The 27,003-nt window shown below is 36.9% G+C and overlaps 1 protein-coding gene across 3 annotated transcripts in view; it reads right to left on the bottom strand.

Moving 5' to 3' along the window:
- Positions 1–27,003, bottom strand: part of LOC129727219 (protein TANC2) — a 178,713-nt gene that overhangs the window by 5,490 nt on the left and 146,220 nt on the right. For 2 of the 3 annotated variants that reach the window (XM_055684804.1, XM_055684806.1), the window contains 2 exons: positions 9,001–9,292; positions 8,509–8,772 (listed from right to left, as the gene is read on the bottom strand). In XM_055684804.1, coding sequence (XP_055540779.1) covers positions 8,509–8,772; positions 9,001–9,292 — 556 coding nt within the window. The remainder of the gene's footprint in view (positions 1–8,508; positions 8,773–9,000; positions 9,293–27,003) is intronic. The other variant, XM_055684805.1, reaches the window with a different exon arrangement.

Raw genomic sequence — 27,003 nt, 5'->3', positions numbered from 1 at the left:
TGATCTAATTTTCTTAGCTTTGGGAACTATGATTGACCTATTCGAAAACTACAGAAACTCGGAAAATCTATACCGAGCGTCTTAGCAGAGTGATTTATAAAATCAAAAGAAATATTTCTTTTGATTTTACAGAAACTCGAAAACAACAGAGACCAAAAACTCTTGTGTAATTGTGGTTTGTAGGGTGAATATGTTTTGCCCGAAATATTTCGATGTTTGTCATAAAACTCAAATCAGTTGGAAAACCCATTTTGGGGCAAAAGTAGGCATAAACCGCGGAGCAAAAGTACGAACTAAGTAATGAAGTAACCGTAATGAACCGTAATGAAAAAATGTGTTTAAAAAGGATGTTTTTGTACAGAAATTACTCAAGAATAAATTGATATGTGGATATGCTCCGAAACTCCGAGGAGGGTTTTAAGATATTTTTTTTCAATAGAATCTTACATCCATTTAATGGTTTTATTGATATGCTTTAAAAATGGTTCTTCCGGAATAGATTGAGCCTTCTAGAAGCCATAGAAATAATGAAAAAAAAGAAGGTCAAATACAATCCAATATTTATTTTCGCAACCAGGATGATGCCAACAGCTCGGAAAATGACCCAGATGCCATTTTGAAATTGAAGATTGCGACTTCCGATTTCTTGAAAACAATCTAAGATGATAAAAAACACCCCAATATGTAATCGAGATGATGTCCAGAGACTGGATAACGACCCCAGACACCATTTTGGATTCCAAGAGGCGACTTCCGGTTTCTGGAAATCAACAAAATGTGGCCAAATACCAGGTAATATGGGTATTTTCCGGAAATAATAAATTCGTTTCGGGGCACCGCTCTAATGCAGCTAAAAAGAATCAGTGCAAAACTAACAAAAACAATTAACTCTACTGCGTCATTTTGCTTCGCATTTTGTTTGCAATAGTTCTGTTGCAAAAACAATTAAGTGCGTACTTTTGCCCCTCACTACTCTACACTAACAGTAAACCGAAAAGTCTGTGCATAATAAACAGTAGTTCAAGTTCTGATAGCGGAATGTAGCACCAAGGCTGGTAAAATCATGCAGTTTTCTTCAAAAATTTCATATTCATATTTTAGCATATCTTATACTATATCTTATACTACATCTTTATAAATTTTTAAACAAATGCAATTTTGTGTATTTTTGGTAATCCAGTACGCCAATGTGAAACAAAACAGCAATCGCGTGTTTAAGATGTTCACTGTTTACTAACCATACTACTAGTGGTTTGCTAGTTTTCATGTTAGCAAAATTACATTTACTCTTCATTAACTTTTCTTAAAAATTCAAAATATAAAGGTAAAGGTGCAAACTAAGATTTGAACATTAATTTATATTTCAACATCATTACATCATTGCAGTTATTTGAGCAACATTATACTGAAAACATATTTGTGTTAAGTTTCTTATATAAATTTTACAGCGTACTAATGTTTGTAATGTTCGTGCTACTACTAGCATCTACGTCTACGTCTTCGCTGTGATACAAAGGTAAGATATAATCTTATTTTATATTATTTGGTTAAGACTTTAGTAGTTTCAAAATTTTGTCTCAGTTGAGATCTAAACATAGATATGTACCTGAAAGTCAACTGAAAAGAGAAATGAAAATAGAAGAGAAAGTAGAAGTTCGAAAGTCTCAGTAATATACAGTCAAACTGTGCGATTTTTTACAGATAAATTTCATTTTGAACACAAAAGTGAAAGCATGAAATATCGTTCGAATAACACACAGGCGATACAAGTTACTGTCTGAGGGTTCAATACATTGACTAAAGTCAATAAAGCCCTGGAAACAGTTTTTTCCTAATAAAAATGCGTTAAGCGATAATTGTAACATTTAGTATTTTATAGCGATAGTGATTCATCGTCCGCTTAAAAAAAATACAGGAGAAAAACTAGAGAGCTAATTTGAAATAAGTACTTTTGTTTAATAGGAGAGGTGACTCTACCCAGATTCCGTTTGATATTCAGAATAAATCACCCTTGATTGAAATTACCTATCGATGAAGGCTACTGTCGGACTGAAGTAATCACCCGAACATTTTACGATTATTACTCAGTAAAACGTAGAAGTCGTGATTAGTTTTGAATAACAATTACATTTGATTACGTTACACATTGCTTTAGACACTGAATTTCAAAGAATTACCTATCTTTTGACTGGAAAGTATCAAATAACTGAGTGATATGCTTAAACGATTCAACGCTTGCACGTATTATTCTTAGTACAGTTCCAATTTACGTTCGTGATCATTAAATCTATTTCAAATGTTTAGTTCCAAAAATAGGCGCAATTTAAAATGTGTATGGATTTATAGCAAAGGGTTAAGAAATATTTTGTTTATTGAACACAGATTTTACAACCAGCTATTGGTATACACTAGGGTGGTCGGTATAACCGACTTTTCGAAAAACCGGTATTTCGGTATTCATGAAAATAAAAACCGGTAAAACCGGTAAAAAACCGGTATTTTTATATTTTTCGGATTAATACAAACCAGGGGTGACTCGTGGTCTTTAAACCTACTTTTTCAGCTACCAAATTCTTAATATCATAGTTTAGGGAAGTAATGATGATTGTCCGCGAAAAAAAAACGCAAGTCACTCTCTCTGTACTATTTAAAAATAAAACTGAAAAATAAATAAAGGTGAACGTCTCCGGTAGTGGTTTTCTTTGGACGGTTTCCTGCCGCAGTCTCATGCAAAAATCTGCCGAAGTAAGCCACTGCCGAAAACGTTGCCTACATAAATTTGGATTTGAAATTTATTTTTTGCTTTCAGGTTCAGCGTTTCAGGTTGCATCTATGCATGGACGTGTCGCTGAATGATTATGTTTTTGCATTTATGTGTATCTATGCTTCATTACGATCCAGATTTTTTAAGATTAGGACCTCTGAGACTATTGTTTTGATCTCTTGTGGTATACGATCCAGATACAACACTGGATAACAGTGTTTGAAGAACTCCAATGAATGAATCTAGTGATATGATTACGTAGAACATAATTCCAAAACTGATGTAATAACAAAAAAAACATGCAGATTTTTATTTATTATATTTTCTTTCACATCGCAAAGCTTAGTTTCAAATTAGTGAATAACTTCAAAATTCGTAGAAAAACAATATTTTAAACTATTGAGAAGAGTATATGAATGGAGTAAAAAAAAAGAAATCACGATCAGACCAGAATTTACTTTTAACGAATCCGAATGAATATTTAATAATAAATATTTAATGTTGCTTCTGTCTAAATGTATTTTTTATACAGGGTGTTAGGGAGCTCACATAAAATCCTTCGAGGGGCGATAAAGGATCATATTTGATGAAAAAAATCCTTTTACGCATATGACCAAAAGTCAACTACTGCAGAGTTATTCACTATTTTCAGTTTTCGGTTATGTTCGCCTTTAACGAGCCGAAAATTGTGAATTTTTGAGACACTATTGATTACGAAATTTTCTCAGCTCTCCTAGAGAACCAACAGAACTGAGCTAGCTATCATACTTCTTGTGATAGACCTCGTTTAAGGAGAACATAACCGAAAACTGGAAGAAGAGAATAACTCTTCAGTAGTTAAATTTTGACCATATGCGCAGAAAGATTTTTTCATCAAATAGGGTCCTCAATCACCCCTTAAAGGATTTGATTAAAAGTGAGCTAACACCCTGTATACATCATCATGTGATTTGTAACGCCTACCTAAGTGAGTAGCATTTATTAGCCTAACAATGGTTTATGAAAATTGTGAAGTTTTTTTTTTTCAATATAAAGAACAATACCGAAAATACCGGTTTTTTCGCCTCTCCAATACCGGTATTTCGGTACTGAAAAAAATATCGGTTTTACCGGTTTTTGTTTTACCGGTAAACCACCCTAGTATACACCCAGTTTTTCACACAAAGGATGCATACCTCGTAAAAAACCGCGTCCATTCACAAATCGGTGTCAAACACCGAAAAACAGTGTTACTCTACAAATCCGCGTAAAAAAAGCGTAATTTAAAAATATAAAACGCACTTATTCAAAAATTTATCGGAAGGCCACTCCACTGGCAACCTTGGTCCGAGCACTGGTGAAAGGACCTTCAGCGTCAGCGGCGTCAATTTTCAATGAAAGTCCGGTCATTGAAAAAAAATGGGATGTCTGATTTAATATCGAAATTATTTGATTTGAGCCAATGGGGTCCTAAAGTTTTAAACGGTTTTCTGATTTTTTATATCAGCTGGAAGAGTGCAATTTTCTGAGCAAAACGTGATTTGAAAAAAAAATGTTTATCGTTTTCCTTCGATTTTTAAATGAAGATTAAAAAACTGCTCGAAATGCCTTAAATGACAGTTCTCTTATATACCGTACATGGGCGAAACGTCATCTAAGACCTTTCGAGCAATTTTTTTATTCTACATTTAAAAATCGAAGGAAAACGATAAACATTTTTTTAAAATCACGTATTGCTCAGAAAACGCGGCTTTTTCAAATGATATATAAAAACTGGTATAGATTTAGGACCCAATTCATTGCATGAAGTCGATGAACTATATAAGCACAAACAAAAAATACGAATAAAAATCCTGAAAAATCTTCATCCTTGTTCACAACGTTACACTCATGTGCCACCATGAGAGTTTATTGCCTACTAACTTATTTTCGTAAACCGGTTTTTGTCTTTGCTAATGGGTGAGCACGCTTGCTTAAATCAATACAAGTGGTTTTACTAATGGTTTTTGTCTTAGATGACAAATGTGCACACTTGCTTATAGCGACACTGGCGGCATTATTGCCCACTAAGCAAAATTTCAAAATTATCGTTATTTTTCTGGTTGATGAAATCGTCATCGAGTGGCACGTCTGTTTGTCTGTGATATAAGCATCTACATTTTCAACCGCATGAACATCGCTAAAGCAACACAGCGTGTACGAAATCACAGAAATGCTGCTATCACTGTCAACTGATTGGAGCTTAAAGTCGCATTCATTCTCAGCTTGTTCGTTGAAGGTTGAAATTCAAAGATTTCAATTTCAACTGGAAATCCTTTCATGACAGTGAAAGTTTGCAGCACTGCTGGTTAGCGCACTTTTTCAGAAAAAACAGGAATTGGAACACATGATGATAGGAATGTACATTCATAATTAGTACACCCCGATTTTTTCCTTGTTATTTCAAAAGCAATAACCAAAAATTCTCCGTTTTGGAATAGATGTGTTTCTTAAAAAGTGATAAAATACTTCTCCCGTCAAGTAACAACACACATTGTCATGTGTTTTGCACATGGTACGAGCTCATAACTATGTACGTTACAACCACATGTAAAATTGTTACTTGTTTTTTCGTAAGCAATAACGAAAAATGTTCCTCTTTCTTTTTTTTATTATTTAGAAGGTAACAACATTCACCGCCAGTCAACAAAAAAAAAACAACAGTAAGGAAACGATTTTTTTACAGCTTGTAAAAATGGATTATCAAATTTGTTACATAGCCGTTTACCAAAATGGCGGAAAACTCACTATTTAAAAATTTATAAAACATTGAAAAATTCAGATATCGATAAACGGCTATGTAACAAGTTAGATAATTCATTTTTACGAGCTGTAACGAAATTTCAGCCTAATCGGTTCAGTGCTGAGAAAAACGTACCACCAGTTGAAAAAGCATGGTTTCGTGAAAAACTCTGTCAGTAGCGCAATATCCGCTTAAATATAGTTCACGACATGCAAAATACATCTTAAAATATACCTTAATCAATATCCAAAATACCCAAACATTTCACTATCCTCCAAACATCCGAAAAAAAATATCACAACAATTCATTATTTTTCAACTTTCCACAGTAGGGTCCCCCGTTGATTTATTATTTTTATAAAAATACCCGAAAGTTTTTGAATGTATAATTTATTGTTTTCAAGACGATGTTGAGTTCATAAATTCATTTTTCAACAGCAGTATTATTTATATTTGAATCTAAATTTCTAGAAGCATTGCTGTCAGAACTGTATTAGGAACATTGTAAGTTTAAAACACAGAAAAAGATGTTCTATATTATTATTGAAAAAAAAAAAATTCAAATCCTTTCTATATGATAAAGGCCATGGCTCAGCAGCATTGGCGAAGACGTCATTCAGTTTAATAAACAGAGTCGAGTGGTATACAGGTCGGACTCGATTATCCGGAAACTCGATTATCCGGAATTCGATTATCCGGAATTTTAGTCTCGATTATCCGGAATTCTATTTTTTTGGTGTCCATTTTTAATTTTATTCCGAAATTTTGCCTTCGGCATCCTTTCTGGCATATTTGTTACCATTTAAGTCATTTTCGGCATGTTTGGGACATGTTCGAAATAATCATATGTCCAATTTATTTTTTTAAGCTTCTCAAGAAATCACCCCTTTTCGCCTCAGAAATATTTTCTGATTACCCCACCGCATCACACAAGTAAAATAAAAAAAAAGAAATTTTTATTTTATGTTCGTTAATCGCAAAATTTCAGTATTTTTTGAGTGATTCGATAATCCGGAAAACTTGATTATCCGGAATGAAATTTTTTTTTGATGTTCCGGATAATCGAGTCCGACCTGTATAACAGTAAACCCGTTGGGCTTCAGTTAGAACTTCGGCCTTTATAGTGATTGTGATTGCTATACCTTTCAAGGTGAAAATGCACAAACTAACTGATTCTAAATACTATGTTCTTTGTAAATTTCTTCAAAGTATACTTGAAATTTTCAAACATAAAAAAGACTCTAGTAAACGTCTTCCTTGCATTATCACCAGCGATGCCAACCTTTTTTCAAGAAAAACTGGAAGAATTCAAAATAAAAAACTGGAGAACACTGGATACAAAAATTTGAAGCTTCTGCAGGAATTTGTTTAATTTTCGATTCAAAAATGTAAATAAAAAGGTAGAAGAGACAATTCATTGCTATTTTTATTTTTTACTGATGGAGATTATGGTCACTAGGTATAACATCTGGCGTACTCGAAATTTCGAAGATTCAAACGGAAATCGATTTAAACGAGAAAACTAAAGGACATGAATGCACTAAATGTTGAAAAGACCAAACATTTAAAGGGAATGAATTCAATAAATAAGGTTACGAATAGAAAGCTGGATAAAACTGGAACAAATTTCGAAAAACTGGAGATACTCGACCTTTAGCTGTTTCGCTGGCGTGCCCAGAAAAAACTGGAGGTATCCAAGAAAAACTGGAGGTTGGCAACGCTGATTATCACTATCGAGACGCGCCGCAGACGGTTCAATTAAAAAAGTCTGCATTTTACAATGAGTCAGCATCGCAACAACAGACGATAAATTAGTGAACGAGACGATCTGAAGATCGAAGACAAAGCGCATTGATCGGTGCACCACGAACGAAAATTGCTCACCAAACCATTTTGCTCAACCAAGATTCGTGCGTTTAAAGGGTATGGCAATCGGCAATGTTGTGAAAACGAGTGCTGCTGACTTTGCTGAAATCTTCAACGTTCTATAAAACTAAAGGACTGACAACACGAAGGCAATCAAACTGATTCTAGGTCTTCGGAGGCAGCAAATTGGTAATAATTTACTTTTCTCAATATAATACTGACTGGTTGATTTTCAATGTTTCAAGCACGTGAGAACGAAAATAATCATGAAATGGAGTGTAATAACTTATATAGTACCGTCTAACGGTCCAAAAATGTACTCAACATGATTTTGCAGATGCCGTTCGAATGTTAAACAATTGATAACAAACACACACTGCTTGACAGTGTGGCAGCCCGATCAACGCTTAAGTGCGAAGCATAAGAGCAAGAAAAATTGAATACACAACAATGTGCGCTCACGTTAGAGGAACAAAACATTTACCACCAAGCGAAATTAAAAAAACAAAATTAGGTCTTGCGCACTTTCAAAAGAAATAACGTTTTACTTTTATCGCAGGAAAATGAAATGGAACTTAAAATGGAACTCAACACTGCATTACTGTTAAAATTGAAATTTGATAAGAAAAGATCCGTAAAAAATTGATTCGTGGACAATAAACATTTTGCATTAAACGGATAATAATCGGTTCAATGCAAAATCCTAACAAGCTCTAGAATGTTCGTAGTATTTTACGCATAGCTGAAATAAAAAAAGTTTTAGGACACCGAAAGACGTACAACACTTTAGATTCATTACGTTTGACAATGATTATAAAATATTAGTAATCAAACTAATGTCATGCAACGTTTATAACACTCGAAAATTCATCTGCAACATTAAATACTGCGAAAACACACTTGACCATAGGCATTCAATTAGTCCGCATCGGAAGGATAAACAATAAAATGGAAATAAACATATTCCAACAAGGGCGAATGAACACGCAAAAGGTTTATAAAACAATCAATCCAAACAAACGAAAAATAACCGAAAGCGAAACCGGATAAAAAAGTAAATAGAAATCGAATAATCCACGCAACACAAGCTATCGGAAGAACTCGGAACAGTTCGTGCCTGCTAATTGATTCAGTCCGGCGTTGGCCGTTGACGTTTGCGCTGACCAGAGGGATTTAATTTTGCCAAAAACCATCGACGCAGTGCCTAAGCTGAGTCGATGAAATTTATGGCTATCATTAGCGTTTCGTTGCCTTTTGTTGACGGTTGCAGTTGTTGCCGGAGTGATTTCAACGGTGGGTGAGCCAGTCGATGAACGTAAATTGCTGGTTCCTGCGGTTGCTGCCCGATGATAAAATGCCGGATTCAGAAGAGACGCCAAGCCTGTTTCCGGAGCGGCAATGTTTTTGATTTCGTGATAGAGAAAACGGCAAATAAGAGATCGGGAAGATAACATGCGAAAGAAGGTTTGCTAGTGTAAATCTGCATATCGGACTATTTATATCACCTTCCACGGTATAAATGAATGTAAAATGTTGGAAAAAACCCAGCTGGTTTTGGTTAGTTGATTGAGTCGTGAATTGAGACTAGATTTCGAAAGTTCGAACTTACCGGACATTGTTGAGTTATCTGTTGTTGCATTACTTCGGCGGTAACCAAACGGACTTCGTAGATTCTTAGGACTAAAGAGGCGTCTTCTATTTTGCGGTGGAGTAGCGCACGCGCTGGATGAAATCTCACTGCTGCTATTAAGGGCATTTCGTTGTGACATCTTCATGCCGAATCCAAAGGCAGTATTTGAAATGCTAGCGTAGTGTGGTTCTGGCTTTCCGGTGCCAGTTGGACATCGTGGGGGTCGATCCTTCAGTTTGTACACATCCGATGACATGAGATCACTTGGAGTCTGCAAACAAAAATACTTTAAATATGAGCAATGTGTAAACATCCAAACAAAATGCAATACATATATAAAATGTTTATATCCTCTTATCAACAAAAATTCTGAACTTTGTTATGAGAATAAACGGTTAATTTACAAATAAATATTCAGACCAGCAATGTTGTATGCAGTCCCCATCTGGACAAGTTGTTGTACAACCAGGAAAAGATGCTTCAAAGGATTCAGAATGAACTTTTGAAAATGATATTGAAGCGTCCTCGCTGGTTTTGCACGAACGAACTACATAGGTTCACTAATCACTAAATCGTTGCAATCCTCAATTACAACGATTAGATCACTGCATGATTGACGTAGAACTACGATAGTTTGAAATTTGGTTTGGAGACCTGAGTTCAGTACATTTCCGTCATTTATGGTTATTATCAGTATTTATCAGTAAAATCATTCACTTTACATTGACGAATATTGTCACAATTCCAAACTCCCAATTGTTTTATACTTAAGAACAGATCTTGATTGAGTACTTTTGGTAGAAATTAGTTGAGTGCTGTTTATTTGCATGAACAATTATAGAAGTTCATATCAAGTTCAATCGTCTGGAGAAATATGGTTCATTTGTCGATTCTAAAGTAGCATCAGATTTCGAACAATTTTTATTCTTCATTTGAAATAGAAGGACAACGATATTTTTTAAAACACGTTTTAGTCAGAAAATTACACTCCTTTAGCTGATATACAAAAATCAGGACACCTTGTATAGTAGGGATGGGCGATACTGACAAAAGTATCGATACTTTGGTATCGCGATACTTCAATGAACTTCGATACCAGGTATCGGAGTATCGGTCGAAGGAGTATCGATTATCGATGCTTCGATAGTATCGGTATCAGACCTACATTTTTTTTGAAAAGCGTCGTTTAGAAAGTATCGATACCGGTGCTCATTTTGCTCGGCGAGTATCGATGCCAAAATACTCGATGCCGCGACCCCTAGTATCGATACCGGTGGTATCTGTTCTGTTTGAATTTCACCCAATACATTTCGAGTATTTCGTCTCAATACACAGGCGGTTCCTAAAACTGCTTAGAATATGTTCCCTACCCTATTTATAAACATATTGATAGTTTTGAAATCTAATGAAAGATGTTCAGAATTCACAAGCAGGTACAATTGTAAATTTGTAATTGTGCTGGGTCGCAAAAATACAATTATGATAATTGCGACTTTGCATTACCGAGAGCCAATTCCCTATGCTTCGCAGTTTCGAACTCGTATCTTATAGTTAACCAAAAAGGTCTTGACAAAAAGACAAAAAAATATCTATCAATAAATTATCAAATTCGTGGAGAATTTATTCTGGCATGTAGCTTATCTATATTTGGTAAGCAAACAGTTCCAAACCGAGTAATCAAAATAACCATCCATTTGTATAAAATCGTCTGATTCGTGGGAGATGCTTTTCCTATCACGCTATGATATGTACATGTGTAAGTTTGTGAGTTGCAAGTGAGCTTAGTATCTGTTGTCAAAGTACACACCCAGTGTCCAAAAGAAACTCATATCGAACAAAAGTCACATTTTTTGCTTTCCAGTCACGTTTATTTTCGGCTTATCAAATACCCGTTCAGAACAAAAGCGAAAAATGTACCGCAATGTCGGTGATGCCACTGTTTGCGATATGCACAACGCGATAACTGATTTTTTTTACTCGTGTGGGTGAGAATAAATCCTTTTACCAGTCCGTCCGTAACTTTGTTGTATTTGCGGATCTATTTAGGTACCTATTTCAGTTTTTTAATCAATATCATCCAACCAAATAGTAAGCCTCCGTTTCCGTGCGAAAACTCTAGCGCTCATTATTTTGTCTTGCAGGAGGCCAAGCGCTTGCAAAAATATGCCTAGAAATGCCAATGTTCCAGTTTCAACTGAATTCTGATCCAGTCAAATACAAAGCTAACGCAGGGGCAAGATGAATGAATATTTTTTAATATTTTTTTTCCTATAATACAATTTTTCTATAATTTCTTTGTGTAACTGACACTCAATTCAAATAATTCGATGACATTTACAGGAACCCCATTTTAAGCAAAATTTCAAGCACTCAATTAGTCATTATCTCATCAAAATCTTATAAGTTAGCTATTTATTTATTTTATTTATTTATTTACTATTACCAACAGACATAAAATAGATTGTCCTAATGGCTACTAATACAAATATCTCCGGAACAGTGACAAAAATTTAGAACGTATAACTCTATATGATAAATGGAAGACAAGCGACACTCTGTTGAAAGCACGTTGGATACCTGTGATGGCACTGTTTGAGCTATAGTTGGCTCGGCGAAAGGGCAAGTGCAGAGCTGGCATCCTTCGCAGGGTTCTAGTTGGAGCATGTAGGTTGATTTGACGCAAAATGGCAGTGCAGTCGACCCGTGACGCAGGATATCGGAGACGAGCATAGCGCGTGCTGTTTCCCGACGTAGTTGGAGAGTATCGATTTGAAGCAGCTGACATCGGTCCTCATACCTGGTATTACGCATGGGCTGTTGCCAGGGAAGCATTCGAAGGGTATAACGTACAAACCGGCGCTGGATGTTTTCGATTCGGTAGATAGCATTGTTATATTGAGGTACCCAGACTGTAGAACAGTACTCCAATGAAGACCGAACAAGCGAACAGTAGAGCGTGACTAAGCAGTGGATGTTTTTGAAATCACGTGTCATTCGGAAAATAAGTCCTAGTTGTCTAGAGGCCTTCGCTACGATGAAGGATATATGTTGTTTTAAGGTGAGTTTTTCGTCCAGGAGTACTCCAAGATCCTTTATGAAATCGACGCGCTGTACTGGAGAGCCGTTGAGGATGTAGTCAACTTGTAATGGCCTGTGCTTCCTCGTAAATGTTATAACGGAGCATTTGGACGGGTTCAGTACCATACGATTGATCTCGCACCAGGAAGCGAATATGTTGAGTTGTTCCTGAAGAAAAGCGGCGTCGGCAGCCTGTTTAATTTTGTTGAATAGCTTCAAATCGTCGGCAAATGCAAGACGGGGGCATTTTAAAGAATAGTGTACGTCGTTGAAGTAAAGCAGGAACACTAGTGGGCCAAGATGACTGCCTTGCGCAATCCCAGAGAAAGCCGAGAACGATTTCGAGATTATGTCGTTAATTTTCACACTCAGAGTCCGTCCCACTAAATATGACTCTAACCAGCACAGCAAGCTGCCGCTAAAGCCATAACGGCAAGGTTGGCGACGGCAATGCGATGGTTTATTTTGTCGAAAGCGGCTGAGAGGTCCGTATAGATCGTGTCCGTTTGAGATCGGTCAATGAAGCTGTCGATTACGAAACTTGTGAGGCAGAGTAAATTCGTCGTACACGAGCGTTTCGGAAGAAACCCATGTTGTTCGTCAGCAATGTTATTTTGGCAGTGCGCAAAAATTGGTTGCAGTACGATTAGCTCGAACAGTTTCGATATAGCACACAAAGCAGATATGCCACGATAGTTGTCGAATTTTGTACGGTCGCCCTTTTTGTACACCGGGAACAAAAATGCGTGTTTCCAAGTTGTAGGAAATCTTCCTGAGGAAAGCGACAAACGAAACAAGAAATTCAACGGTATAAGAAAATCAGTGATGCACTTTTTTAGCAACGTGGCCGGGAAAAGCTATGTTTCTCTTATATTTGAGATACAGTTTTTCTCAGTTTTATTTGCAGTATTCTTCCAGATTATCCAACAAATTTAACAGCAACCCTGGACATGCCTATAACGAGGCAGCTGCGATTTTAGTTGCGGCCACCTTACAGTGCAAACGCAGTGTTGGAAGTTGGCATTTTCTCGCCGGCTTGTTCTGTTGTGTACGACAAATGGAGAAAATGCGCACATCAGTAGTGCAAACATTGGTATTTCTTCGCTTTAGCAAGTTACCTTGCGGATACAATATTTTTATAATGTATTCATTAATATTTCTGTTGGTTGTGCCTAGCAAGAGAATCACACTACTGCGTTTTTTGAACAAAATTTTTGTATTTTTTTTTTTTTGTATGGATCTCACTGCGACTGTAGTTTTTGATCTTTTGTGGCATTGTCCGGACGTTTGTGCAGTGCTACTTATTGAGAAGTAACCTGCTTCGTGTTATAGTGCTTTTTATTTTCTCCTTCAGACTTTGTAACCTACTTCCTTCCTTATCGACCCTATCATATCCGCCTGCAAACTATCACTCTAACAGCGTATAACGTGCTATAGTCCATGATATTATCGAAGCTTTAGAATAGTGGTTATTATGGTAAGTCTAAGGGAGCTGCGTAGCCGCAAGGTTACAGAGTCCGCTTTGTCAAGCGGATGGTCGTGGGTTCGAATCTTAATAGAACCAGGCCATCCGATGTCAATAAGGACTTGAGCATGGGTTCATTCTCAGGCTCCCCACCAGTTACCCTTCCTTTACGCTGAGATCTACAAATACCTTTGCGTGACTTCCTCTTAACAAAAACTGGCCAGAGGACGCACGACGAAACTTCTCCAGGGAATTATAATTGGTGATGTTTGGCAAGAAGAACGAGTATCGGTATAGTAGAACAGTAAGCAGGGTGGCCACTCAATCGGGAAATGCGGGAAAAAGTCGGGGATTAAATTACATCGGGAAAAATGCGGGAAAAAGTCGGGAATTTTTTTATTTGATCGGGATTTTGTTACCAAGATTTTTTCAAAGTATTGTGTATGATGCAATTACAAATGATGGAGAAGTTGGAAGTGCAGGAATGCAAGTTGGTCCCTTTAAAGTCACATTTTTCTTTAGCAGTCAATTTTTTGACCAAAAAGTCACTAAATTTACTTAGTTTGACCCGCTGACCAGCTGACTACTTTTAGCAGTTCTGCTTTTCAAATGAAATAAATGTTGACACCAAATGTCTTAGAGTAGCATTAAATGTCGAAATCTGGTGTTATCTAGGGTTTGCAATCCCGGGAACGATTTCCCGGGAATTGCCTTTTCCCGGGATTCCCGGATCCCGGGAATAGGAATATTGATTCCCGGGATTCCTGAGCTCCTCGGAAAATTTTCAATACAATATTGCAATAAAACTAAATATCGTATCAAAACACGAAACTTACGTTTAGAAGTGCAGCTTCATAGTGTGCATTATACGAAGCAAATATTTGCTTGAAACGACGATCAATATTTGCCTGCCGTGTAATATCAAATTATTTGCTTAATTTATTTGTCAAAAATATATGCTGTCTTATTCAGTAAACGATAAATTAAGAAATATTTTCTTCGTCTCATGTCTTTTTTTGGTAGTGAGTTTACTACTAAGCGGATAGTTGCTTGGTTTTTTCTTTGTTTATTGACAAAAAATTTTGAAACCTATAAATTGATAAAAAAAAAGTTAAAACACGTAAATCAATGCGACCAGAAATAAAAAATTAATAAAACTCAGTCAGTTTACACTGACTTGGGTCGTGGCTGCGATTTCACATTAATTACGAAGGCATTCAAATGCTTTAAACTCTGGCTGCCAAACACTCAGTTTTATCTTCAACGAACTAAAAGTATTGGACTCTTCAGTTTCTAATTAAATGTAGCAAGAGCTGGAATCGGTGATTTAGAAGTATTTTAGAAATCAGACACCAGCGGTGATTCAGCGATCTTAAGCAAAGTTTTACAGAAGGGAACTACATTATTTGGGCCTAACGAAAAATTGTCAGCGGATCTGAGGCGATTGATAGACGATTGTTCATGAATTTCTGCAGTGAACTAGAATAAATTTTGTTCTTCAATTGATAATTAAATTGTAAACGATAGTTTGAAACTTTTTATTAATAAACTTTATTCGAAATCTCATTTTTGCTTAGGATTTTTTACTTTCCCGGTTTCCGGGAATTCCCGGGAAATGAGATTTTTCATCCCCGTTTCCCGGGAAATCTATTCTCGGGAATATTGCAAACCCTAGTGTTATCCAAAAAAATTGAATGGACTCTGTGGGACTTCTCAAGATGGTAAAGCGAATTGAAACCGGAGTCGAAAATCGGCCCGGAATCTGGGAATGAAAGTTGCCAGTTTGTCGAGAAAACGGTTTTAGTGAGAGAATTAATAATAAATTCTCATATGTACAATAGAAACTGTTTCAATTTCTAAGAGCAATGCAAAATAAGTTTCAGTGTACAGTCTTACTAACATTACCAGTTATTAGTTATTGTTTGAATGAACGAATTGAGGATAAAATTAGCGGCACACAGTTCTGGTTCTCCAGTTTTTCAAATAGATTTTTATTTCAGCTAGTCTTTTAGAAGAAATATTTGGCGAACTTCAGCGAAACTAGCTACCATTTCCGCTTAGCAACTCAATGCTGGTGAAAATTTGGGTTTGGGACGAACTTGCTATGCGGAGCAGTTAATTGAAAAAAAAAAAACAATTAAAACTTACCACAAAATAAAGCAAAAAATATTTTGAAATTTTTTGAAAAACTAATTTTTGTACATATTTCAAACTCGTATTTTTTCTGTAAATTATACAATTTGATTGTAAAAAACTATTTTTGATTTAAATACTCTTAGAAAATAATATTATCGTTTTCGAGATTTTTCAAGAAAACATTTTATTTATTTTATTTGTTTCTTCCTACGACTTTTTACATGCTTTTCGTTTTGTAACTGGCCTTAGAGTACGATGTTGGCCTAACTAGTCAGTCGTCGTAGGTTTGTGTCTCGGCTCGAGAGAGACTGTTAGTGTCTGCAGGATCGTAGCGCTAGCGCTGCAATCGCCCTGTGCACCGCTGCCAAATCTGTGGCCAATAAACAAAAATACTTTAAATGTTTTAAAAGCCAAAATAATTAACTTGGTTGGTGTGATGTTTCCGGCAAAGCTTTAGAAAGTAGCTCTATTGAAAAAAAATATTGAATATCTCAAAAAGCTTTGAATTCTAAGTTACCAAATGTTACAACGTTGATTATTTGAACACGGAAGAAGTTAAAATTTCTGAAAGTTAATTTTTCGAAACCAGAACGATTTGTTTGATTGGTGCAATGTTTTCGGCAAAGTTGTTGGCAGTAGTTGAGTATTAAAAATATTTGAAATTAAACATTTTTTGAAATGTTGGCCCCTAATATCATTTTGACGTAGAACTACGTTTTTCTTTAGCCTACTACATAGGGATGTAAATAGGAAAACTATTACCGAAAAGGGGACGAAATATGTCCCTTTTAAATGCTTATAAATCGGTTTGTTTTCAACCGTTTTCCTTCATTTTTACAGCAATTTTTTGGAAAATTATACACGCATCCACCCAAATGTAGAAAATTTTTGATTGATTATGCAAACTATTGTACTATTGATAATTGTCAAGCCTTGTTTAAACGAAAATTACGTACTCTGATTGGTCGTTATAAGATTGCTTCCCAAGCACGGTCGACAGAATCATATACCTTGCAATTGAAAACATGCTATTTGGCCTATATAAGAGCCTGTTTCAACCGAAGCCGCTCATAATAGTTCTAGACAGCGACAACAGCAGTCGTCCTCCCGCAGCAGCAGCACTAGCCCTCTGGTTAGTCACCATGTCTCAGTAGCAGCGCGGTTCTTCTCAGCGTGCCTCGCCAGACTGCCATTATTCCCCCACTGTTGGGGCAGCATAAAGATCGTCATCACCAAATCCAATGTTGAACAGCAAAATGCCTTTTTTCAAGGCAAATAAACAAGTCATTGAAAGTTAATAATTTTTGACAACGTAAGCAAGCATTCTGAGCGGATTCTAGCAGTTACATCTGTCGCGGCCGTCTAATTTACAGAAGGTGAAATAGCTTCCACAGTGCATGTTGTCCGTGTATCTTACCTCCCCCACTGTTGGGGCAGCACAAAGGTTGCGATCAGCAACCGATTTTGAACAACAAAATGCCAACAAAATTTCGTCGTCTCCCAGCTGCCAAGTTGCAACATGATGCGACACGCAACAACGAGCAAACGAAATCGCTTGATGTTACAAACTGCAATGAAATACGGGTTTTTTTTTCTTCACCTATCGTTTATTTGACACGGCACAAATACAATTTAATGTTTAACGGCGCCAATTATATCTGATGACTTAAATTCTTTAAGCAAATTTTTTATCCTCGCTGCCGACTACGAGCTGAAATTAAGTCTATCTTAAAACTAGCATATATTTTTCAATCAATGTTTTGTAGTTGAATGGTCGTCTGATGATCGTCGAATGGCCATGGATATGCAGCATGTATGGATTTGTTCTGCTAAGCCACGATGTCATGAGCTGGGACAGGGGCATGTAATCCTCGGGGCCTGGAAGTATTGTGCGGGGTTCAGTTGCTGGTTATGGTTCGTTGTTGTTGTTCGCTGTTGTTCAAGCCAAGATATCGCGAAAGGCCTCGGGTTCTCAGGTCCTAGCGGATTCGTGTGGGGTTCAGTTGCTGAATCAGCAACTGAATCGAGGTCTATGACGTGCTCTTGCCGTTTTGTTGAATGTGGATGGAAAGAAATGGGACTAGACTGGGGCGTGGATGGATTTCAGGAAAATGTATATAAGGGACATGTAGGGCAGGTCACGACTCGCCAAGACATCACGAACAGGAACAGCTGGTCCTCTACCCTCGGCCCGGAGGGAAGTTATTAATTTAGACCTGGCGTCACGGTGTACAGGGCATGACCAAACAACGTGCTCTATGTCGTGATAACCTTCACCACAGGCACAGATACCACTTTCCCCGAGCCCAATACGACGGAGATGCGTATCAAATCTATAGTGATTGGACATAAGCCGCGACATCACGCAAATGAAATCTCGACCTACATCCAACCCCTTAAACCACGGGCTCGTCGATACCTTGGGGATAATGGAATGTAACCACCTTCCCAGTTCCCCTCTAGTCCAAGAATTTTGCCAACTGATGATCGTATTCTGACGTACAAGTGCGAAAAACTCATTAAAAGCAATTGGTCTTTCATAAATTTCACCGTTTGTTGCGCCCACCTTAGCCAAAGAGTCCGCTTTCTCATTACCCGGTATCGAGCAGTGAGAAGGGACCCACGCTAATGTAATCTGATACGATTTTTCGGATAACGCACTCAGATGTTCCCGTATTTTCCCCAGGAAATACGGAGAGTGCTTAACATCTTTCATCGATCGGAGAGCCTCAATGGAGCTGAGACTGTCCGTAAAGATGAAATAATGGTCCGTGGGCATTTTTTCGATAATCCCTAGGGTGTACTGAATTGCAGCTAATTCTGCGACGTAAACAGAAGCAGGATTATCGAGTTTATGGGAGACGGTTAAATTGTTATTGAAGATACCGAAGCCAGTGGACCCATCGAGAAGTGATCCGTCAGTGTAGAACATATTGTCGCAGTTGATGTTTCGATATTAATTGGAAAATATTTTGGGGATCTGCTGCACGCGTAAATGATCCGGGATTCCACGAGTTTCTTCTATCATGGATGTATCGAAAAACACAGTAGAATCAGAAGTATTTGATAAGTTGACACGAATTGGAATATTCGAAGAAGGGTTAATATTTTGGGACATGTGATTGAAATACAATGTCATAAAACGGGTTTGAGAATTAAGTTCGATTAACCTCTCAAAATTTTCAATCACAGGACGGTTCAAGACCTCACATTTGATAAGAATACGAGAAGACAGGCTCCAGAAGCGGTTTTTCAATGGTAGAACTCCAGCTAAGACCTCCAAACTCATCGTATGGGTCGATTGCATGCAACCCAAGGCGATACGCAAACAACGATATTGTATTCGCTCCAGTTTGATCAAATGTGATCCCGTACTCAATAACAGACAATATCGTTGTTTGGTAAAGCCTTATAAGGTCTCCTGGATGGGCTCCCCACCATTGTCCGGTTATTGTACGAAGAAAATTCACTCTTTGTTGACATTTTTTCATCAGATACCTCACGTGACAACCCCAGGTGCCTTTAGAGTCGAACCAGACACCAAGATATTTGTGTACCAAAACCTGAGAAATCGTTTTACCCATTAATTGTGTTTGAAGCTGAGCAGGTTCATGCTTCCTAGAAAAAACTACTATCTCAGTCTTCTCCGGAGAGAATTCGATACCTAGCTGTAAAGCCCAAGCAGACAAATTGTCCAAGGTATCTTGCAATGGTCCTTGCAAATCGGCAGCTTTGGCTCCTGTAACAGAAACCACGCTGTCGTCTGCAAGTTGTCTTATCGTGCATGAATTTGCCAGACATTCGTCGATGTCATTTACATAAAAATTGTAAAGAAGGGGGCTTAAACATGAGCCCTGGGGAAGACCCATGTAGCTAATTCGAAAAGTTGCCAAATCGCCATGCGTAAAATGCATATGCTTTTCGGACAACTAATTGTGCAAAAAATTGTTCAAAATTGGCGAAAATCCTTGTCGGTGAAGTTTACCCGAAAGAATGTCAATAGAAACGGAATCAAAAGCCCCCTTAATGTCCAAGAACGCAGACGCCATTTGTTCTTTGCGAGCATACGCCAGCTGAATATCTGTTGAAAGCAACGCAAGACAATCATTCGTCCCTTTGGCACGGCGGAAGCCAAATTGAGTATCTGATAGTAGACCATTTGATTCGACCCAATGGTCTAAACGACGGAGTATCATTTTTTCCATCAATTTCCGGATACAGGATAGCATTGCAATCGGCCTATAAGAGTTGTGATCAGAAGCTGGCTTCCCTGGTTTTTGGATGGCGATCACCTTCACTTGCCTCCAATCCTGCGGTACAATGTTTTGCTCCAGGAACTTATTGAACAAGTTCAACAAGCGATGAAATACGGGTTAAAACCGTTGCGTGTGTGAGAGCACCATCGGTGTTTATTCGCTGTGTACAAAAATCAATAAAACTGAATAAATAACTTGCCCAGTGGTTGGTCACCATATGTCAGGAGCAGCGCGGTTTTTCTCGCTTCTCAGCGTGTGTCGTCAGACTGCCGTTATTGTCCCACTACTGAGGCAGCATAAAGGTTGCCATCAGCAAATCCAACTTTGAGCAGCAAAATGCTTTTCTCAAGGCAAATAAACAAATATTTGAAGGTTAATAATTTTTTGACAACTCAAGCGAGCAATCTGTGCTGGATAGTAGCAATTTAAATCTGTAGCAGCCGTCTAATTTACAGAATGTGAAACAGCTTTTACAGCTCATGTTTTCAGTGTCTTTATTACCCCACTGTTGAGGCAGCACAAAGCAAGCATTAGTAGACTTTATGATTCATTAATGAAACACCTACAACAATGCATTTGTTAATAGTGTGCGTAGTTCTACGTCAGTTATGCGGTCGTGTCTTGGATACAACCTCCTACTTTTTTTATCAGCTTGGCCATTTTGAGCGCTGGATGCAAACAAGTTGAAGATATTGGCAGATAACCAGAGAGATGCCACTTTAATGAACTAGCAAATCAAAATACTGAAAAAGTTGTGAATGCACTTCTGAAATTTTCAGAATCTATGTAATGCGTGATAAACGAAATACAGTTAAATCGCAGTATTTTTCCTAAATGTAAAATAACATCTTTAATTTGAGAAAAAAAAACGCAAATCCATGTCACAAGTTTTGTTCCCTAAATAATCAATTCAATCAAAATATTCATTACTCTTAGGGTAAGTAGTTTCATGTTCACCCATAACTTCCCACGACTTTTCCCGATGATCTGAACAACGAAAAAAAAAAAGTTTTTACGAAAAGTGCTGTTTGGTTTGTTGTTGTTCCCCTCATAGGTTGTTATGCGTTGAAAAAAGGGTGCTTATATTATATTTTCAGGAGACAGATAGACAAACATAATGAGTATAATAAGCGAAATAGCTAACACGATTATTGACTGCTTAATGGAAGATTTGCAAATTTGAGAAAACCGCAAAAATTGTATTTAAATTGTCTACCATGGGAAGGCAAAGGTTGCATTTTATGTAACTAATCAACTGTTTGTGTAGAATGTCCCGAGCGAATTCGGTAGAAATGATATGACTATATGAGCTACTAGTTGAACGTTCCCGGCGATGCTCGGGCTCAAAGGTTTCAAGGATAAATTTTTTTTTTTATATTTCATTGCTGCATTAGCTCAACTCACTTCAAAAATATAATTCACATCTTATACTTCCATCATCACTTTAAGTAGGATATCGAACGTCTTCGTCAATGGTTTTCTTCGGCCCCTTTTTGCATAAGATTGCTGCGAAAAAACTGCCGAAGAAAACCATTGACGAAGACGTTCGATACCCTACTTCAATATTCTGAGAACGCACAGAACGGAAATACCCAGATTAGATTGTTTTTTGTGATTTTGGGCTGCTTTACAGAAACTGAAAGTCACCATTTTGGATTTCAAAATGACGTATGGAGTTCCACTTTCGAAAGTATTGAAATTGTTGGCCGAATATCACTTTAGAAGTCATAAATTTGCATGTTTCACGTTGTTTTGTGAATAATATCTCAAATTTAGTAATCAGAAACTTGTTATTTTTCTTCAAATGTCTTTTCTGAACGTTAACAAACATTGTAATAAAAAAAAAAACACGTGTCATCGCTATAAAATGACGTATGGAGTTCCACTTTCGGAAGTATTGAAATTGTTGGCCAAATATCACTTTAGGTTATTTTCCTGAAACCGAGGTCGCCATTTTTTAATCCACAAAACTTCGTAGAAAATAAGAAAATAAAAGATTTTTTATGCTTAAGCTGCCTCTTAATCGATATTCAAACCAATGAATCGTAACCTGTCCTCCAGCTAAATGTCCCATGAGTTCTAGTTTGGATTAACGTAAAAAAAGTAAAACAGCTTTTACAGCTCATGTTTTCAGTGTCTTTATTACCCCACTGTTGAGGCAGCACAAAGCAAGCATTAGTAGACTTTATGATTCATTAATGAAACACCTACAACAATGCATTTGTTAATAGTGTGCGTAGTTCTACGTCAGTTATGCGGTCGTGTCTTGGATACAACCTCCTACTTTTTTTATCAGCTTGGCCATTTTGAGCGCTGGATGCAAACAAGTTGAAGATATTGGCAGATAACCAGAGAGATGCCACTTTAATGAACTAGCAAATCAAAATACTGAAAAAGTTGTGAATGCACTTCTGAAATTTTCAGAATCTATGTAATGCGTGATAAACGAAATACAGTTAAATCGCAGTATTTTTCCTAAATGTAAAATAACATCTTTAATTTGAGAAAAAAAAAACGCAAATCCATGTCACAAGTTTTGTTCCCTAAATAATCAATTCAATCAAAATATTCATTACTCTTAGGGTAAGTAGTTTCATGTTCACCCATAACTTCCCACGACTTTTCCCGATGATCTGAACAACGAAAAAAAAAATTTTAACGAAAAGTGCTGTTTGGTTTGTTGTTGTTCCCCTCATAGGTTGTTATGCGTTGAAAAAAGGGTGCTTATATTATATTTTCAGGAGACAGATAGACAAACATAATGAGTATAATAAGCGAAATAGCTAACACGATTATTGACTGCTTAATGGAAGATTTGCAAATTTGAGAAAACCGCAAAAATTGTATATAAATTGTCTACCATGGGAAGGCAAAGGTTGCATTTTATGTAACTAATCAACTGTTTGTGTAGAATGTCCCGAGCGAATTCGGTAGAAATGATATGGCTATATGAGCTACTAGTTGAACGTTCCCGGCGATGCTCGGGCTCAAAGGTTTCAAGGATAATTTTTTTTTTTATATTTCATTGCTGCATTAGCTCAACTCACTTCAAAAATATAATTCACATCTTATACTTCCATCATCACTTTAAGTAGGATATCGAACGTCTTCGTCAATGGTTTTCTTCGGCCCCTTTTTGCATAAGATTGCTGCGAAAAAACTGCCGAAGAAAACCATTGACGAAGACGTTCGATACCCTACTTCAATATTCTGAGAACGCACAGAACGGAAATACCCAGATTAGATTGTTTTTTTGTGATTTTGGGCTGCTTTACAGAAACTGAAAGTCACCATTTTGGATTTCAAAATGACGTATGGAGTTCCACTTTCGAAAGTATTGAAATTGTTGGCCGAATATCACTTTAGAAGTCATAAATTTGCATGTTTCACGTTGTTTTGTGAATAATATCTCAAATTTAGTAATCAGAAACTTGTTATTTTTCTTCAAATGTCTTTTCTGAACGTTAACAAACATTGTAATAAAAAAAAACACGTGTCATCGCTATAAAATGACGTATGGAGTTCCACTTTCGGAAGTATTGAAATTGTTGGCCAAATATCACTTTAGGTTATTTTCCTGAAACCGAGGTCGCCATTTTTTAATCCATAAAACTTCGTAGAAAATAAGAAAATAAAAGATTTTTTATGCCTAAGCTGCCTCTTAATCGATATTCAAACCAATGAATCGTAACCTGTCCTCCAGCTAAATGTCCCATGAGTTCTAGTTTGGATTAACGTAAAAAAAGTAAAACAGTAAGGTTAAAAGCTGAATGACCTTCTGGTTAAAGGCTCTCCAATAAAAATCAAATTCAAATTCAAAAGTACAAAAGTAAATCGAATGCCGTAATATGTAACTATTCACAAAACTACGAAAATATCAGAAATGTAAAATGTTTATGCTCGAGACATGGAATCTCCTGCAAAAAAATTGTAGATGTTGAAAGAGCAACGAACATTTAATTGAAAAAAAAAAAAACAAATCATTGAATTTTGATTCAGAGGCGAATTGCGCATAAAAAGTCAAAATTTCGCATGTATACGTATAATACCTATAAATTTAAAAAAAGTATTTTAAGGTGATTTTCTGTATTCTGTATGCTGTCTGTGGTCCTCGTGGCTCTGTGGTTAGCGATATCGATTGGGAGCCAACACACGGTTGTGATATCAGGTTCGATCCCCGATCATGTCGAGAATCTTTTCGAACTGCAATTTTTTTTCGACTCAGCTCTAGGGCACGGTGTATCGTTGTACTTATCCTACAACATGCAAAATGTGCAAAAAACAATATCGGTAATGAATTTTCTCAACTAATCTGGTTGATCGAGAACGCCATTAGAAGGCTTGTTGTGCTGTATACAGAAAATCATCTTCAAACATACATTTTATATTTTAACATAAACAAACATTTTAATGAAAAAAGAATCACATGTCATCGCTTTGAAATTAGATTTAGAGGCGAATTCAGCATAAAAAGTCATAATTTTGCAAGTTTTACGTAGTTTTGTGAATAAAATATCAAGTTTTAGTAAACAGATACTTGTTGCTTTTCTTCAAATGTCTTTCCTGAACGTTGACAAACATTTTTATGTAAAAAAAAATTACATGTCATCGCTTTAAATTTTGATTTAGAGGCAAATTCAGCATAAAAAGTCATAAATTTGCATGTTTCACGTAGTTTTGTGAATAATATCTCAAGTTTTAGTAATCATATACTTTTTATTTTTCCTCACATGTCTTTCCTGAACGTTAACAAACATTTTAATGAATAAAGAATCACATGTCATCGCTTTAAATTTTGATTTAGAGGCAAATTCAGTATAAAAAGTCATATTTTTGCTTGTTTTACGTAGTTTTGTGAATAAAATTTCAAGTTTTAGTAATCAGATATTTTTGATTTTACCCCAAATGTCTGTCCTGAACGTTAACAAACATTTTCATGTAAAAAAAATCACAGGAGGGTTATGTGCAAAGCCACGACCGCAGGGATGAAGGAGAATACTTTTACAAGAAATGCTAATGTTTTGGCCGCTATACGCTGCTATTGGTATTCGCTGTCCATGCATCAGCTGGTCCAGCTGCTATCGATGCTGAGATCCGCTGCAACTAGTGCACTATCCATTGCCATGCCACAGCTGTGGCCGCTCTCCGCATGGTATCCACTGCACTGCTACTGCTGCTACTAAGGGAAGACTGCTGTTGTCGCTGTCTATAACTATTATGAGCGGCTTCGATTGAAACAGGCTCTTATATAGGAATGAAAATCCTATCAATAGTAGTAGGAAATCATCGATAACTATCGATAGCCATTTCAGTCGATAATTCCCATCCCTACTCTTATACAGACAAATAGCAAATTTAAAATGGCAAGGTCTATGATTCTGTCGACCGTGCTTGGGAAGCAATCATATTAACGACTAATCAGATCAGTCAAATTTCGCGCTTCAACAAGGATTGACCATTCTCAATAAGATGGTTGCTTGTCATGATTTGGAATTTAATTTTTAAATTTTGATTATGCGAAAAATTAATTTTTATGCTGATAATGAATGCTTTTTGGATGTTGTGCTCATGAGTCATGACTGAAGGAAAAGATAATTCAGTACGTTCTGAGACACGGAGATGAAGCCAAATATATATGTTCCAATGTTCTTGAAAGTTTAAATTGATTTAAGAGAAAATATTAACTCTTCAATTAGGTTTGTATTTCATCCTGAAAAGGAAGAATTATAATCATCATATCTTGAAATAAAATAGTTTATTGTGCTTACAATTGTTCCATAAACTTTTATATGCTGCCTCAGAGCATCACAGGGCATTTTCTTCAATATACTACAGTTGACAGTAATTTTAGTTAGTCTACATAGTGTTCAGTTTGAATTTTCTCGTGAAGCTATAAATTTTAATGATAAACCTTGTGAGCGTGAGAGGGTTAATTCAATGTCTGATAAGATGCCGATCACATCTTTGCGTTATCACTGGCAGTGCAAATAAAGTATTCTTTGGGGGAAAATAAACACTGAAAAGCTTTCCAGAACGTCCTTTTCATTGGATGCATTTGCTAGTGTGCCTGCTATCGCTCAGAGGCAGCATTTCACTAAAATGCCACACTGCATCAGCTGGCCCTACTTATATTGATACTGAAACCAACGTCAACCGCTGCGCTATCCTCGTTGCCACAGTTGTGGACGCTTCCGTTGCCATTGGTATCCGCTGCCCTGCATCACCTGGTCCTGCTATCGATGCTGAGACGCGCTCCGCTATCCGTTGCCATACCACAGCTGTGGCCGTTATCCGGTGCACTGCTACTGCTGCTGTATCCACTGCTTCTGCTAAGGAAGGACTGCTCCTGTTGCAGTCTAGAATTATAATGAGTGGCTTCGAGTGAAAGAGGCTCTTATATAGGCCAAATATATTTATTTATTTATTAAATTAACGAGGTTTTAACCATGTGTTGGTCATTCGCCTCGATTTAGTTACAGTGTTATATCTTTCCCTCAAACCCTACTTGTTTTATAAATTCAAAGATTTTTTCTTCTCTTTCCTTTTCGTAGCTTAACATTTCACATAAGTTTTGTTCTAACCCTATCTTCTTTCTTACAGATTCATATTCTTGACATTCTACTAGAATGTGTTGAACGGATAAAGCAGTTCCACAGTGTTGACATAATGCCTGCTCCTCCCGTTTAAGAAGCCATTCGTGTGTGAGTTTGGTGTGGCCGATACGAAGACGGGTCAGGATCACTCGTCCTTTGCGTTCTTTTTGGTCCTCCCAGGCTGCTGTAGATGGTTTTATTTTTTTTTTAATTTAGTGAGTCTGTCGCCACGCCATTCTTCCTCTGTTTCAATTTCTGCTTCCTCGTTACCGGTAATTCCTGTGTGTCCGGGGATCCAACAAAGAACCACTTTCTTTTTCTCCATCTCAATCTGAGCTCTCCTGATCCAGGGATGTTTCGTTACGTTTGATGATATTGCCGAGATGCAACTTGCAGAATCAGTGAAGATTATGGCGTTGTCTTCGGTATCGAACATCTCCAGCGCTGTGCATAT

The sequence above is a fragment of the Wyeomyia smithii genome, chromosome 3 (genome assembly GCF_029784165.1).
Source record: "Wyeomyia smithii strain HCP4-BCI-WySm-NY-G18 chromosome 3, ASM2978416v1, whole genome shotgun sequence".
Taxonomy (NCBI): Eukaryota; Metazoa; Arthropoda; class Insecta; order Diptera; family Culicidae; genus Wyeomyia; species Wyeomyia smithii.
The sequence above is the reverse complement of the archived record's forward strand: the minus strand, read 5'-3'. Positions and strand labels throughout refer to the sequence as shown.